General features: G+C 39.3%; 1 protein-coding gene across 1 annotated transcript in view; it reads left to right on the top strand.

Annotated features, from left to right (window-relative positions):
* Window positions 1-18,156, top strand: part of HHAT (hedgehog acyltransferase) — a 146,985-nt gene that overhangs the window by 80,915 nt on the left and 47,914 nt on the right. Inside the window, exon 11 of the mRNA XM_036381189.2 lies at window positions 7,752-7,896. Within this exon, the coding sequence (XP_036237082.1) occupies window positions 7,752-7,896 (145 nt within the window). The remainder of the gene's footprint in view (window positions 1-7,751; window positions 7,897-18,156) is intronic.

Below are 18,156 nucleotides of genomic sequence, written 5' to 3'. Positions count from 1 at the left end.
GTTAAATGTAGAAGTACAGAAATTTCCTTGTGTGTATGTCAAACTTCCACACATGCATCTGTAAGTGTAGTGGATACATACGAGCTGGTAGGAGGCTTTCTTCAAACAGAAGGGGGAGTTGGCTCTTTGCTGAGAGATGCTATAAATGTAGATCTTTTGGAAAATCTAAAAATGAAATGGTGCTAGTGCAAGACAGCGTTTTGTTGAGTGAATGTTTAGTAAGACATCAATAGAGAAGATGAGTATCTTCTCAAATACTATATATAGCATTTATTCCTAAATTCAGAATCAAGTTCTATTTGTGAAAATAGATCTTAACTGACAGCTGCTTGATTTTAATTGTGTGATCCTCTTTTTATAGGAGTTATGTAGGGAATTACAGGTTGTTTGCATCATCCTGTCTCTTGGAAAAATGCTGTCAGTTCCTGCTTTTGTGTGTGAAGCTTCCAGGAGCTAATTTTTACCTTTGCTTTGCAAGGAAAGTATATAACTTGAGAAGAAATGGGATATGACCTCAAGCCACAGTTCAGGTTGGGCAGAAGAGAGGGAAAAACTGCAAGCAAGATGAAATGCCAGAAAAATTAAGCAAACTGAAGTAAAGGGGAAGTTTCTGGGTTAGAGTTAGGTGAAGAACAGAACAAACAGGAATGATTGCCATGATTACTGAAGGGTACAGTGTATGTTGATGAGGAAGTAAATTTATTCTTCTGCTTAGTGTGGAAGTTATTGATGGATAAGATCTGGTAGCACATCTTGTTCGCTTTCCTCTTGCAGGCCTGTTCTTATCTTGGTACATTGCAGCCCTGGGGATTCCACAATTTCTTTTAGATGATTTCATAAATTAATATTTTGTACATGTGTTCAACCAGAATTCTTTATTTTTGTTGCTCTTCCCTTCTGTGCTACAGTCTCTACTCTTACTCTGTTTAACATCTGTCCCTCAGCTTCAGAGTGCAGGAATGTGTACCATATTGAGATGTCAGGCTCTCATGAGCTGCCTTTCCCTGGCTCCTGTTGATCTTCAAGCACAACTTCTGTAATCCTTAATGAGCACGTGTAGTCCCTCCCTTTGTTTCTGCAGTCTCCCAAACTCACTTCTGTCGCTATGACCCATTGCCCACTGACAATGTGTATTAACAAACATAAGATGCTCCATTGCTTGGACCCAGCCCATCTTTATTTCTACTGCTCACTTTAAAAATTAAATAAATTGACATTCTGTTTGGCAGAGCTTTGTCACAATTTTCAGCCTTTCCTCCGTCCCATCTGCTCCCCCAGCTGCTCAGTCACACCCTGCCCTCCATTTTCAGTCTGCAGATAGATAAAATAACCAGGAACTGTTAGTCAGGATGTGTCGCCTCCCTTCCCACTGTCCCATCTGCTCCTCGCTCTCTTTCAGCTTTTCACCCATGCTCCTGGTTTCTGCTGTCCTGTTATTTTTGGCAAATGGCTGCATTGCGGATGACCCAGATTCAGGATATTTATTAGGGTGTTCGCTCTTGCCGTAATGTGGTGATTCTTGGTGTTCAGGGGCATTGAAGAGTTGGCTTGTCATTTACCTGAGCACATTTTCTGAAAGAAAGCGCTTGAGGAGGGCTGCCACCTTTAAGATTGATTGAGTGGTATCCCTTCTGTCAAAAAGTATGGATGTTGTGAGGGGGGCTTAGTTCTTTAGTGGAGGGTAAAAACTGAAGCTCAGAAAATTGCACTAGTAAAAAGAGCTTTGAGGTTTTTTCTAAGCTCTTTACTGATATGCATAAGAACACCACCTGTACCCCTCCTGTACTGGGCAGTTCACAACCATCCATCCATCCATCCATCCATCCATCCATCCATCCATCCATCCATCCATCCATCCATCCATCCATCCATCCATCCTCGCAGAAATCCTTGTAAACCCTAAATAACAGACGGTTGCAAAGAAGGTTTAATTTTGGTTTTGTGACGTAAAGATGAGTCAACCTTGCATCAGATTTTAAGCATTGTTTGTCTAATAAAAACCTTGAGGAAATTGAAAGGATGGAATTGTAGGAAGCACACTTAGTCTCCTCTCATACACCAGGAGAGGCAATGAAAGATAATGCAGGACTAGGTGTTATTTTCATGGTAGTTAATTTGCTCTATTTCTCCAATACAATAAATAGTGCAGTTTCTATATCTTATTTGGCTGATAGGTTTGAGTGGGAGAGAATGAAGTCTGTAGAACGGATAGTAATAAAATATTGTATACTTTTAAAAGAAGAAAGTTGTTCTAGGTTATTTTGATCCTTAAAAAACAAAGGCAGATGAAAATCTCTAGTTTTGCAGTTTGTAGTATCAAGTATGTTTCATGTCACTCTGGTCATAGTATCTGGCAGTCTTCTTCCACAGTGCATATGTTCACATAAGAGATAATTCAGCTGCTTCTCCAATTTTATCACACACTCTTGTTTTACCATGTGCTTGGATCATCAATTCTCTGGATGGGTAGTTCATAAAGATATAAATGTTGTGAATTTCTGTTTTACTCCATGAATATAGACTCTTGCTTAAATTGCAGGAAATTTAATTCCTTTACATGGGACTTGTTAAAGTATTTTCAGTATAAGCAAGCTCAATAACATCACTGACTTAATGGAGAAGTTTTCTTTAATCTGTCCCAGAACAGCTGTATAAAAGAGATGTTTTGCAAATGCAGCACACATAGATATTTTCCATCTTATGAGTGTTTGCCAGGAAGTTACCAGCTAATGTCTGTCAGGGGAGACTGCCTGCCACTTGTCACTCTGTCATCGAGCTGGGTTTGCAGCATGGTGGCAAACATGTGCCCCTGTTCCTGAGCCCTGCCTAACCCAGTGTGCAGCTGTGGACCTGCTCCCAGAACAAGCCAGTGCAGTTGGATTTGGCAGCTCTCTCAATGAGAAGCCTTTGGGAAATGCCAAATCACCACGATGCACCACTTTTGCAAGGAAAAGCTTGATTGGTTGGTGTAGGAAAATGTAGGGTTGCTTACCTGATAAAATACTGAGGAATCTATTTCTGTAAAAAACTTCAGTGTGATATTGTGTATGGGACTGCCTACTTTCGACTGCTGTACAGAATTCAGTTTTAGGTGTATCCTCAACTTCATAGAATTACAGAATAATTTGAGTTGGAAGGGACCTTAAAGATCATCTAGTTAAAACTTCATGCCATGGGCAGGGACACTTTCTATGAGATCAGGTTGCTCAGAAATCCATCCAGCCTGGCCTTGAACAGTTCCAGGGATGGGGCATCCACAACTTCTCTGGGCAACCAGTGCCTCACCACCCTTACAGTGAAGAATGTTTTTCTAATAGCTAATCTAAAGCTATGCTCTTTCTGCTTGAAGCCACTTTCTCTTGTCCTGTCACTACCAACTTCCATCTGGAAGACTGGATTACTTATCCTGGTCAGTCTTCCCCACAGTGTTTTCTCTGTTGTTGGCTAGCTCCAAGAAATAAATGGATTTACCTGGACCCTCAGTTTAATCTTTCCATGCCATTCAGTGCTATCTTTGTGAACACTCCTGTAAAAATGCAAATTTACTGTTGGTAGCTCTAAGTGACACTAGAGAGAAGTTCCTTTGAATTCTGCTCTGCTGCCTGAAGCCACTTCTCCTGCCATGTTTGTGTATTTTGTGCTCATCGAGGTGTAATTAACTTGCATAGCAAATTAAATAAGTATTTTCTCTCTAACTCAAAATTCCACCATGTCCTTTACCTTAACTCTTAATTCTCACCTAAATGTTCTATTCTGGTGTGTGCTGTCTTCATCAGCTTTCTCAAGAGACAGCCATTATATGAGCTTCCCATTTCTGGCTTGGTTTTCTCTTAGAGGCTAAATGTGACATGCATGTGTAAGTGGAAATGGATTTAGGAATGGAACTGTTTGGACTGTGCAGTTTCTTTTCACGCCTGTCTTCCTCCTCCACTCTCAAATGCATAAGATTTGCTTGTCAGGGTACCCTACTACATCATACTGCCATTTATTTTTGTAAAATGGCTGCAAAGGCTGCAACACTGGGAGAGCTCTGATGGCAGCCAGTTTTGTTAGACCAAACAGTGTGCAGAGGGAAGTTTTTCCCAATATCTGGCAAAAATGTCTGAGGCTGATCTTCATGAACAGCAGGAATGGGTTTGGAATAATAACCTGAACTCCATTCAATTCCAGGAAAGATGGCCTGAGCCAATGTTATACAAGTCATCTTCTGTGTCATGCTGCATACAGTTGGCCTGAGTATCATGATAGTATGTCTATTTTTTTTTTTGGGGGTGGGGGATAGTTTAAGCTACAGTCCATTTATTTCACAATGTGTAGAGGAGGTGGGGATGCTGGTGATTACTAAAAGTGAAGTATGGTAAAGAATTGATGTGAGATTATAAGATGGAACATTGAGGAGAGATGCAAACCAGAGTTTCAGCCAGGCAGCTATGGTTTCATTGTCATTTTAACACAAGATTGCCATTCTGTCTTCTGGCTGTGTTTCCAACAAGGAGGAGAAGAGAGAAAGAGACAGCAGTAAAATCCAGAGAAACACCACAAATCCCTAGCAGTTGTTTATATTGATGTAATGGAGCATATTGTGAAAAGCATTAAATGGCATAATGAAGAGTTGTGGGTGTGGAGAGTTTTTTAAAGTTTGCTTTGATGTAAACAATTAGCTGTACATTCACAAAATTTACAAGCTTGTAAATATTTGAATAAAATTGTTGTTATGAGTTATCTAACCAATGTCATTTCTTTTCATTGCTAAATAATGCTTTCAGTATATTAATTTGAGCACAGTACCTGCGTGGGTACTTTCCCAGTTAGCTTATTCTAGATGGCTTGAGATGTTTAAGGAAAGTTTTCTTTTTTACTTTTATAGCAGCTGAGTAAAATCTGCATTGACATCAAAGACTGTCAGGAAAATGTTTACTGCGTTTTGGATCAATGGCTAGCCAAGCTAATGGAAATTAGCTACAGCAAAACCCAGTGAAGATTCAATGCTTGTCTAAACTGTGTCTGTCATAAGCTGCTCCTTTATACCTTATAAATGGCTATGGGCTTTTATGGTCTATACTACATTTAACTTGCCTTGTTTAATGTGCAGCACTTCTGTAAAAGGTGATGTACTATATGTGACAGTTTAATTAGTTTTTTTTAGTTACTCTATTCATTAAAACAAAAAAGGTAGCAGAGCTGTTTTAGCTATTTATATTGTTTTAGTTGTACTGCTTTGGGTTGTAAAACAGGCAAACTTTAGAAAATTAACAAGTCTGATCATTACCTTGATGGAAAATGCAGTTCAACACCAGCTGTCTGATGGGTTGTCCATCTCCAATTCTTTCTATTGTTTAGCAGACGATTTTTTACCTTTCCTAATTAGAACTGTTTTTCCTTAGAGTTGACAAGTAAATTTGACAAAGGGAGAGTGAAAGGTAGTTCTGATGATAGAAAATGCCCTATCTGAGCTGTAGCTTAATCCAAGCTACCATGATCATAACTTGTCCTTACTTAAACTTTGCTGTTAACATGGATTTCATAGCAAGGTTTCAAATGTTTTCTCCGTGTGCCTACACTTACACATTCTGAAAAGACATACATTTTTCATGTGTGGGACCATACATTGAAACTATGCCTTTCAGGAATAGGCAAACTTAAGCTGTCCTCTGTGTGTGTGTGAACAGAAGGAGAAGGTATTGGAAGTCCTTGGATAGCTTTGGAGATGTGAAGTACTAGAAAGGGAAAGCTTCTTTCACTAACTCAATTGTCTGTGTCTGTGAATATTTATATAACTTTTATATTCTCTACCTCTTCCTATCATGCCCTAGTTTTCATCCAGAATTTTCAGAGAGAAATCTCAGTCTCTGTTTTCATTCATGACTCTTATTCATAGCATTGTGTGGAAGATTGGCTATTGCTCTATTGTACATACTGACTGATACAGAGCAGTCAAACCTTATCTGTCCTCATTTTTGTGCTGACTCAGACTGACTCATATACTAGATATAGTTTTGACCAAGGCTAACGTTCAATTTCCCAGAGATTACTTTGCAGTAATATGTTGAAATTGTATTTCTATGCCTGTAACTGTCATTTATTTGAAGATTTGTCTCTTTATAATCTAGCACTTGAAACATTTGTTTTGATGCTTACAGGAGGAGCAATTTAATTGTCTAGAAATGTATTTTTCGTTGTGTTTTGAGCATGTGTTTATGTTGTTTCAGGTATCTGAGCATGAATTCTGGCCTGCCTGTAGCTATTAAAGATTAATTACTGCTCTTTTTTTTGGTTTTTTTTTGGTGCTGCAGTCACAAGACTTTGCTTTCTGCAACATCACCATTTATGAGATGAAGGCTGAGCAGTCCCTGATACTTCCCTTATTTTCCATGCCCTGGAAAATGGTCATCATTTCACACAAAGCATTCCATCTTTTGTAAATTCAAGCACTATGTACAGAGGCTTTCAGCCTGGGGCCATAATGTACAGGATATTCTTCCTTGTGTAGTAATGAGACAATATTTCTCGGTGAAGTGCTGTAAGTGTTCTTTAAATTTTCCTCTAGCAGCTGAATAATGGAGGAAGCTAAAACTCCCTCATCCTTCTTTTACCATCTTCTTGCAGTCTCCATGCTGCACACACACCTCAGGCGACAATGCAAAATACAGATTTAGAAAAATGTGAACTATTATATGGCAGAGAGAGACCTCCTTTATTTGTAGCATTAGTACCAAAATATGGGTAATTACACTTCTTGAACATGAGCAATAACATTTGCACTGAAAGAAAATTTGAGGCTGCATGTATACATGAACCTTTTTTTAGAGGTATCTATTTGTTAAGAGTCATTGCTATAACCAGATCTAATCTGATCCTAGAGTCTTTCAGTGATGTCTTATTAATCAACCAGAGGATTGATGACTTCTGAAGTTGTTTGATGCTGTTTGCTGTGTACTGAAGGGTTTTACTCTATATTGGATCCTATTGGAAGTATCACCCACCCTAGAACATTGCTACTGCTCACATCTGTCAGCAAAAATTCATCAAGGAGTATATTCTGTAAAATAAGAATTATCCACTGAATGTATGGAACTGTGTCCCTGTTCTGGGCTCCCCACACCAGGGACATGGACATGCTGGAGTGAGTCCAGCCAAGGGACTGAGAGTAAAGGGACTGAAACCTCTGATGTAAGAGCAGAAGCTGAGAGAGCTGGGACTGTTCAGCCTGGAGCAAAGAAAGCTCAGGGGAATCTTATCCATGTGTATAAATACCCAACTACAGGCTTTTCTAAGTGGTATTCAGTGACAGGACAAAAGGGAGGGGGCATAGACTGAAATCCAACTAAAACATTAAAAATACATTTAAACACCAAAAAAAATCTCTTTTAAGGTGAGGAGTTGCCCAGTGAGGTTGGGCAGTCTACATCACTGGAGATGTTCAAAACCCAAACAGAGATTCAAAAACCAAACAAAACCCTGAGCAGCCATCTCAAGCTGACCCTGCTTTGATCTCTCTCAGTAACCTCCAGAGGTCATTTCCAGCCATAACTATGATTCAGGACTGCTTTTAGTCAGGAAGCCTTATTCCAACTTGAATGGCATTGGTGAGAGGTTCTGTTAGATATTTTAAAATCTTTGGGATCTGTCCCATAAAGATTTGAACTTCTGTATGAAAGTTGTTTGTTGTAATGGCAATGTCTTTTTCTAACGCTGCTTGAAGATTTGCAGGGATTGTTAACTTCATGGGCACCTTTTGTTTTGCCCCTCAGGAACGTTTCTTCTCGCCAAGATTTCGTCGTCGACTTCATGCTGTCCTAGCATCTGTTAGCACTTCAATGCTGATTTTATCAAATCTAATATTTCTTGGAGGAAATCAAGTTGGAAAAATCTACTGGAACAGGATCTTTATGGAAGGCAAGTTTATTTTTATGTGCTTTCTAGATAACAGAATGTTCCAAATGTTACCTTTGGTGGGCTGAGCCAGGTTTTTCTCTCACTGCACTAACTGGGAGTTAATTTTTTTCTGGTCAAAACTATCAAAAAATCTGAGAAAATTCAAATAACTCTGCAGGCTGCATGACTACAAAGAAACATTGCTTTTCTCCCATTCAAGTCTAGAAGGAGGGCTGTCAGGCTTCCCTGACAAGAGAAATCACTGAAGATCAAGTAATAAATCCATGACAAGCTACCAAGTTGAATTATCTCCCCACTCTGCATTTCACACGCATCAGTAAGGATGGGCATACTAAAGCTATCTCCATACCTTCTGTGGATGGCTAGTGGATAACATCTGCAAAATAGAGCATAATTGAGCAAGCATTCATGGCTATTTTTTTGTAGTGAATGTGATTTCAGGCTGGGGACCTGCTGACTATTGAGGACAAGTGTGGGGACAGGGGAACTTGGGTGACAGTGTCAGCCTGTGCTGCTGCTGAATAAGCAGTATGGGATGTGCTCTGAGCTGACTCAGGAGACAGAGTGAGCTTTAATTGTTTTGCCAGAGGTCAGTGTAAGTAGGACCAGTTTTCTTTTTAGGTTCTTACTGCTGCCAGTCAAATGAAGATCTTGTGGAGGAATATTTCTTCCTCCAGAGGGAAGTACTAATAGGCTTCTGTGCCTAGTAATGTTCTCTTAAAAAGACCACCGCTGTCTATTGCAGTGTTTTCTCCTCTTGTTCCTTTCAATGGCTTAGAAATCAGCCCTGGAGTTCCAAGATCCTACTTAAGCATCCCAAAATAGTGAAACTCTTTAAGAGTAAGTTATATATATAAGTGGAGCAATTTATCTTCTGAACTAAAGGAGAAAAACCATTCAAAGAGCTTGAAGGAAGGAACATTTTTAGCATGAAATATAGTGAAGCTTTTTGTTAATACTGGGCAGGAAAGAGGGAGTGCTAGATTTTGCTCTTTAAAGCATAAAATACATGTTTTCTTTTTTTTTGAAAAATTGTTAAATTGTTTCCTTCCAGTTGGTTGGCTAATAGTAAAAAATAAGCTGAGAGAAAAATTTGAAAGTAAATTTGAGCATCTCTTCTTCTTTATTAAAAGAAAAAAAAAGGAGTAGTGACATTATCTAGCCCAGGCTTACAGCTCCATACAAATTATTTCCATAATGCAATCTGTATATTATATGAGAATATGTATCAAGAAAGCATGCCTTCCTTGTTAGAACGGTTAGTGGTTGTGCAGAGGTTTGCAGCTGATGACAGATAATGTTGTATGAAGTATAACAATATTTAATTAAAACAGAATCAATCAATTATTGATTGTGTTTCTAGGTTTGTTTTTTTTTTCTTGGAGGGGATAGTTCTTTGATCTATTCCTCCTGCACTTGAATACATAGAGTTACTTAAGATTAGGTACCAGTCATCTAAGGCAGGAATGGGAAATTAGTTTAGTCATTTGCATCTTTGTTTCCATGATGTTTTAATCAAATTAACTTTATTTTTAGAACACGAAAGCTTTTGCTCGGCGCAGCTCATACTCCACCAGTAGAAATCTCAGTATTCAGCTTTGTGAGCTTTGCATGCCTCTAGTATTTGATCACTCAGATGCCTGTGAGTGTATTGTTTAACTGCATTGTTGTTCTGACAACTCCCATGTACAAGCTGAAACATCCACGAAAATTTTATTGCATCTACACACCTGATCCATTGTGGTTTTCTTACTGTGGAGCAAATGGGGTGAACTCTGGTGTCACTCCAGGGTGGGGAATGAACAGATCGAGAGCAACTCTGCAGTGAGAGACTTGGAGGTGCTGGTGGATGAAAAGCTGGACATGACCCAGCAATGTTCACTGGCAGCCCAGAGAGCCAAATGTGTTTTGGGATGCATCAAAAGGAGCCTGGGCAGCAGGCCAAGGAAGGGGATTCTGCCTCTCTGCTCCCCTCTGGTGAGACCCCTGCCTGCAGTGCTGTGCCCATCTCTGGGGTCCCCAGCACAGGAAGGACACGGACCTGTTGGAGCAGATTAGAGGGATGGAGCACTTCTCCTGTGAGGAAATGCTGAGAGAACTGGGGTTGTTCGGCTTGGAGAAGAGAAGGCTTCAGAGTGACCTAATTGTGGCCTTCCAGTTCCTGAAGGGAGACTACAAGAATGATGGAGAGGGACTTTTTACAAGAGCCTGTAGTGACAGGACATGGGGGAATGGCTTCAAACTGAAAGAGGGTAAATTTACATTAGATACTAGGAAGAAATTCTTCCCTGTAAAGGTGGGGAGGTACTGGAACAGGTTGTCCAGAGAAGCTGTGGATGCCCCATCCCTGGAAGTGTCCAAAGTCAGGCTGAATGGATCTCTGAGTAACCTGGTCTAGTGGGAGAAGTCCCTGCCCATGGCAGGGGGCTGGAACTGGGTGGTCTTTCAGGTCCAGTCCAGCTCAAGTCATTCAATGATTCTATGATTGAAGACCAGTCAAATCCAGAAGGACTATTCAAAACTTGATCTTCAGTTTCAACTAAATTTAAGTGCTGGTCTGTAAGAAAGACAACAAAAATCTACATTTGGAGTGTGCAGTGGTAAAAGCTAAAGTTAAATAAATTTGTTGGTAGTCTGCAGTGTTCTGGTGAATCCAATTCATCAGTATTTACAGACTAAACTAAACACTATAAATATGTATACCCTTTGATCATTCCTTTGTCAGCCCAAGAGCAGATGAGATGATCTAGCTACTTGGCTTGAACTCAAGCTTTTGTCTTCACCTTTGGAAAAATTCAGTGGAGTTATGCTTGACTTTTTAGAACTAAGGGTGATGGTGGTGAGTGGGTGTTCTCTTAGGCAGAAGGGCATTTGTGTGGGTTTTTATATTTGTACTTCATTTCTGGTGTGATGCAAGCAATATAAAGTTCCCAAGAGTTAAGATTTTCTTTTGTACATTATGATTCTGGAGAGCTTTGATTAGAACAGATGTTGATATTCTGTCATTGACTTGTGAAAAATAGTCTAGAAATCTGGCAAAGGACCCCCAGAGCTCTTTTGTGTGTAATACCCAAATCTGGTATTGTGATAAGTGAGTCATTTCACTCTGTAGACAAAGCAATGTTACAATGTCCAGTAGGTTACTGAGATCTGCTAAATATGTATCTAGTTGCTTTGAGTCAGTAATTGTTAGCTTTGGGTCAAGAAGAAATAGGATACTCTGAATTTCAGGTTAAAATATTAGAAATAATATTCTCTATTCAAAAGCTTTTTGATCTCTTTGAAATTGACCTTGGTTTAGGAAACCTAAGCAGGGTTTTGCACCACTCTAAAACCAGAGAGTACACATTTCCATTGGGAGGACATTTCTGCATTCTCAGGAACCCCCCAGCAGGACTTGAGATTGGCTGACTGAGGTGGCAGAGGGCTCTGCAGCACCAGTGTGACATAAAATCCCTCTGAGGTCAGGAACAGAGAGATGTGGAAACAGAACCTCCCATCTGTGCACTATCAGCTGCAAAGAGTAGTCAGTTCCTTTCCTTTGTTCAAATCCCACAGAATTATGTCTATAAAGATCTGTACATGTATGGGTAGGAAAAAACCAGGAGAACAGATGTGTGCTTCACAGTTTGTAAATGTAATTGGCATTTGTAGATCACTAAAATGTAGTCAAGAACATATAGGCTAAAGTCCAGTGATAAAATGCATCTCAGGGCAGAAATCAGATCTGCAGGTTTAGGTGCAACATAAGATGTTGTGTGTGGCATTTTCATGTCTGGCAAGTAAATGAACCTCAGAATATCAGTATTGTAAGGCCCTAAATGCCCAGCATTTCATAGTCAGAAATTACAGGTCTGTTGTATAATACTGACAAACAGAGCACTGAGGAGCAGCTTCCTGCTAGCATGTGTGTGACAGTGATGCAGCTTTAAACCAACAAGCTCTTAAAGGAAAGTTTTACTGAAGCTTAAGATGTATGAAATGCACTTCTAGTTTTGCTCTTTGGTTACTGGGAGGGATCTACTCTGTTCTTTTGTAAAGACTGAGTATTGTGAAAAATCTCTACAGTTTTTGGAGAGTGGAGAAGAAAAGATATGGATATTAAAGCACTTAAACCTCAGAGCCAGCACAGTCAGTTCAAGGAGAACCATGCAAGTGGGATACCTTTGTTATCAAAGGTTTGTGAATTGCATTTTAAGAACAGGATTCAGATGAAGTTTCCTGGGATTCTGATTTGACTGATACTTGTTTTGAAGTGCTTTGGCAGTGTTTTCCACAGTTCCTGTACCACAAACAAGGGGAGTCAGTATCTGAGCATGTATTCTTTAGTATTTATTTTGTTTCCTTTTGTGAAAAATAGATTAAATTTATCTGGCTTGAAAAATAATTTTGTGCATCATTAAAATCACTGGTGTCAAAATTATGAGAGCAGAGGTCTGCGTGTCTTGTGTGTATGAATATTTGTTCTTAATTTTGTTCTGAAAATTCTCTCTGTTCTTTCTGTTCAGACAAGCCTCAGTGCTTGTTTCTAAAATGTAATTTGGCCCTGTTATTTGCAAAGAAAAAAGTTCCTATAGCAAGCATTTACTTTGATCTTTCTTAGCAAGAATTTTCTCATGAGGGACAGTGTTACATGTCTAATAAGAAAGTGGGAGAAATGTCTTCTTTGTAACAAACCATTTTAAATCCTGTATTCTCCATAATTAAATAATGCTTCACTTCAAAATGAGATGCTCCAACAAGAAGGATTCTCTTTGGAAGGGCTCACCCCTGCAACCAGCACTGTGTAGTGCTTTTGGTTAAGAGACTGAAATATTTTATCAAGCATGGACAAAGGCATTAGGCTGGGAGGGGACATAAGAGTATTGGGTGATAAAAGTCTAAAATTCTTCCTGGTCTTTTTCTGGTTTACCAGAACAGAGTCCAGATCAAAGAGGAGGGCACACAGTGCATTTCAGGTGTATTTTACTTTAAACAGCTGTCTGAAAATTGGACAGCTGTGATTTAACTTAACTGTAAGCCAGTACTTTAGCTATCCAATTTACCTTGCCAAATTGTGAGGAGTGCCTCTCTGGAGGGCAGTTCAGCCCATGTACATCTGTCTTAGCATGGGATGAGATGCACTGTCACTTTTCAGTATGTTCAGGGGCATTTTGTGCAGCCTAGTTTAGATTAGATTGAACACCCAACCTTTGAGAAGGTGTCCTTTAGTAGACACCCAGCAAAGAGTGAATTTCACCCTCACTTAGGAGTGATTTACTGCAGGGGTACAGAACGGCAGGCTGGGCAGAAGTCCTGCAGGGAAGGATGTCTGACTGCTCCAACAGATTGGGAACTTCCTGCATCAACAGTGTCGTACCACCTACAGCAAAAATAGATCTTGTGCAAAGATGCATTGACAGCAGTACAAAATGCATAAATGCTCTTCTGCTACATGATGTTCTGAAGGCTAAAGTTAAAATATGTGCACTTTTGGTTACTGCAGTTTAAAAAAGCAGTAAGCTGACAATTAGGAAGAAGGAAATACAACAACACAACTGGAAGTCTAGAGCCATGGTCCTGAATGAATTATATTGCTATGTTTTGAGAGAAAAGTATTGAGGGGAGAAATGAATACATAAAGGTTTCCGCAAATTAAATTTTACAAAAATATTCTGATCAGCAGTGGGTCAGGAGAAGGGAAAAAACCCTGTAAAATGTAGCAAGTACTTGCACTTTGGTAATCCTTATGGGTCCCTTCCAGTTCCAGCTCTGGATATTCTATAATTATATGACATTACCTAGATAAACTGTTGGATTGCCAACTTCAGGGGATGGTGTCGAGGTAGAAAAAAAATCTGTCAAGCAATGTAGAAAATACTGATGTCATCATGATGAGGGAGTAATCTCTAAATTGCCTCCAGACCCATTCCAAGCCCTGTTTTCATTAGGCAGCTCATGAGCAATTAGAGATGTTTAAGGCAAAACTAAAATTTATTTCTCCGTGTCTAATATTTGTTCACTAAATGAAGATGGCAATGCCTTTATTTTGCTTCCAGTTTTCCCTTTTTGGCTTGCTTTGAAGCAAAATCGGATCCTATGCTAATCAGAATTCAGATAATTGATTAATTCATAGGGAAAAAAAAAGATGTTCTCATTAGCACCTTACCTGCTTTACAGAGGCAGAAAGCCTTTGGACTTCTCCCCAGCTGTGCAGCCCAGCAATCTCAGATTGTAGTTTCACAGGGCATCTTAGGCACTGATTTGCAAGTGGGAATTTCCACAATCATGGCATACAAGATTCAGAGGTATGAGTGAAACAAAGAGTTTGGTGTATCACATCTGTTGTAACATGCCAAAATGTGGATTTTTTTTGGCTTACTTTGGCAGAAATAGTGGACCATTATCTTATGATATTAAAATAAAATGATGCAGATTGGTAATGACACTGTATCTATCACAGGACTGAAAATTATTCTAACAATTTCTATTTGTTTCATTTTATGGAAATCACTTTGTGCATGAGTTGAGAATTGCAATGGTACCAGTGTCTCTCAAGGCATTGTCCTGACCTATTGTTACCTTTAGAAGTTTTGCCCTTGGTTGTGAAGACAGCGAAATTAGGTTGTGGCTGTATAAAACTCATTTCTATATTAGTAGTAGAGATGCCTGAATTCAACATCTAAATAATTTAAAAATTATGAGTTACTTATTGTGCAGCTCCACTGCTGTGTGAGATGTCAATAACCAAAAAAGGTGAGAGATTCCTGTACTGGTTGTCGTATGTTCAAGTCTGGCTCATGCAGGATCATGTCTTCCCATCAGATAAGTTGTTGACTGTATGCCTCATGTGCAGGCAGTGTAGGTAGAAGGCCTCAGGATAAGGCCTTCAGAAGTTCATCCTTCAGAAACTGAGTGCTGCTGGTCAGGTTAGGTCATACATTTAGCACATTTTAAGGGCTGAAAGAAGAGGCTGAGGAGCAAAGTAGTTAGAACTTGTTTTCCAGCAGGGTTTAGTTGGACATTTTAGCTCTGAGGTCTTGCCAGATAATATACAACAATGTCTTAGGAGCCATATTGCTTGTAACAACTTCTTAAATGGGTTGGAATGATAATGTAATTATCTAGCTGTGAAGTGGCTTAAAGGTGCAGGAGGAATGAAATCATGCAGCAAAAGAACTCAAAGGAATCCACAAAACCTGTCAGCTGGGGCGTCCCTGTGAGTGTGTGATACTTCACTGTCTATTCTATGCATCTCTTGCAAAGTCATTGTTCAAATTTCTTTGCAGCTGGATGAAAAAGGAGGGCTGCTTATTGGCAATTCAGAGTTTCAGATGGCCCTTGTTTTAGTATGGAAAATTCTGTTGTAAGTAGCTGGCATATGGTCTTACAGCATTCTTGTTCTGTGGAAATTCCCCCTGAGGATTCCCCTGATGGGGAGACCCCTAAAAAAGTTCTGTTCCAGGATTGAGAGACAAATGGGACTCTTTGGTTTTTTCGATCTTCAGGTTGCTGTTTATTTTTCTCTTATCAACAATTCAGTGCACTGTCTACATACCAGACTTAGTATATGAAGAGAAAGGCACCAAAAGTCATAAGACACACAGGTTCAAAGTCTTTTAAAACTATTTTGCCCAATTAACTCTTAGAATGTATTTTGTTTCTACCTTTCTACCAGTAACTAATTATTTGTCTGCTCATGCAACATCTGCATTGTGGCGCTTTTTAACCAATCACTCTGTGGTACCAACACTGCAGAAAAGGGAGTAGATGAAGAACAAGAACGAGATCAGACAACACCTGAAATCTTCCTTCTTGTCTTCCATCTACCTCCATACTAAAAATCCAAAACTCTAAGTTTTTCACCCTATAATAAACAACACTACTATCTATTTCACACACTCATAGATTCCAATTCATCCCAAAGTCTTGAAAAGCCTCCATGGACGAAGGTTAAAAGCAGTGCTCCCCTGGGGATCAGGACTTCTCAGGACAGGCAGAGAAATATTCCCTGTGCCCTGGGTTCCAATATTGTTCCTCCAGATTTTCAATTTCAGTGAGAAATCCCACTTGCTGCTGTTATGCAGAAGCTTACTTAGGGTCTTTTTCCAGAAATACATTTATGAACATTATATTGATGAATTGCATAATTTAGAGCAATATTGCATAGTGGCAGAAGTATTACTGAAGATGTCACATTTTTCTAAGTGATTCATTCTTCTTCATGCACAAAGGAAACTTGTTTTCACAATCACTTATGTGACCTTGCTTAGTGGGTGCAGTTCATTGGGATGTGAACTGGCATAATACCAAGAAAAATTAATTTTGGTCTGCAGCAATAAGGAGCCAGTATTTGGGGTTTTTTTCCTCCTGAACCTCCAAAAGGATGACAGCTGTATAAAAGTAAATATTCTCATACTTTTGGGGGGCATTTTCCTCAGAGTTGAAACAGTAAAGTGTGTTCTGCCATTTTCTGTTGAATCATGTTGGTTTGAGACTGTTCTATGTGAAAATTGTTGGAGCATTGCTATGTTTAAATTCAACTCTTGCTGTTTAATCTCAATAGTTTACCATTTGTCTTTAATTTGTCTTTAGATTCTTAGGACTTGATCCTGCAACCAAATCAATGCAGAAAGATCTTTCTGTCTAGAAAGTTCCAGAATATGTGCAGAAATATCGTCTGGGATCAATATGATTCCAAGGACAGAATCAGTCGTAAATAACCTATATTTCATATACCTTATTAAAGCCTTTATTTATTTGTTTAATAAGCCTTAAAGGCTTATTAAAGCTTTTATCTTATTAAAGCCTTTACATAGTGCATGTACAAGTGAAAAAAAATGTGGGTCAGCGCACACTATGACTGCACATAGAGTTCCCTGTTGTCCATTGTGCTGCATCTGACTTACAGAACTAAATAAACTACTCTGCACACAGAAAATGGGGAGTTGCTGCATTGTGCTGCCTTCTTGTCAATTTGCAGCTCTTTCATTAAAATACAAGTTTGCTACTTTGTGAGTTTTGCTGATCACAGGCAAAATGCCCCAGATTTTCAATTACTTTGGCAAGGTTCATACAACCTTTTCCAAATTGTTGTGATCTTGCTAGTGAAGTACAGTATGGTATGATGAGCAATTGTTGTAGTAGGTTGGCCAAGTCCATCTTACAGATGTAACCTTGCTGATAGCAGCATGCTTAGTGTGGAGGCTGGAATGAGTGATGCCACCAAACACACTTGCCCTGCTGGTGTGGCAGGTCAGCATCTGCTGGTTTAGCATAGTCTTTCAGAGGCTGAAGCAGTTTGAATGCATGGATTATTTATGCCTTAAACATAGCATTTACATAAAAAGAACAAAATTCATTTTTCTGTCAAAAAGCTTAAAATTGCCATGACCTCATGACTGCTCATCAGAGGGTAATTCAGCTTTGCCTTCTCATTTCTCCTGTATATTTGCCATACATATCAAGGCCTCACAGTGGCCCAAAGTAACATAGCTGGGTATAGAATACTTTAAGTGCTGTGGTTCCTGTGCTTATTGGGAAATTTATACATAAATGAACTCATGGTTATGGTGGCATGGATGTGTCTGATTTAAGATACATTATTTCTGCTAAGATGTGCAACAATCAAGAAAAGTTTTCTGAGGAATGATGTAATCTCTTTCTTTTCCTGTACTCAGAAATTTCCAGGAGTCTTGTAGGTCTACTCCTATCTTGTCATTGAATCCTGTTTCTTTTGTCTGTCAGCCCCTTTCATTTGTCCTCAGATTTGAGCTAGTCCTGACTCGCACGTTTTTTTAACAAATGCTTTTTGAGAGAACAGTCCCCACACAGAGAAAGTAACCTTCTCACAGCAGGAACTGGAACACCAGCTGTATTTAGCTTTGCAATCATTGAGACTTTCATGACAACTTTCTAAGTTGTTTATTTCCTGAAAATAGTGTTAAAACAGCATTGTGGTATTCCACAATTACTGCCACTTGGAGCCTGCTAGATCAAATTTTCTCAAGTTATAGCAAAAAAAAAAGACACCTTTTTGTTTTTGCCCCAAATGCCAGCCCTGCATATCAGCTTGAGATGTAGGATTCTAGCAGGTTTCATTCTGGTTCTTGCACCTCTACCAGTGAAGTCAGAGGTGAGAACAATCCTCTTGTAAAGATGCATGGGCCACAAAAGGGGCTCATCTTTTCCTAAAACAAGTGTTCCCTGTGCACAAGCATGAAAAGCAGTTAAGAGCTTATTTTTCTTACTGAGGAAGTCTGAGAGGATTTTTACTACGCT

This window comes from Molothrus ater, chromosome 3 (assembly GCF_012460135.2).
Source record: "Molothrus ater isolate BHLD 08-10-18 breed brown headed cowbird chromosome 3, BPBGC_Mater_1.1, whole genome shotgun sequence".
In the NCBI taxonomy this organism is placed as follows: Eukaryota; Metazoa; Chordata; class Aves; order Passeriformes; family Icteridae; genus Molothrus; species Molothrus ater.
This window is presented reverse-complemented; position numbering and strand designations above follow the sequence as displayed.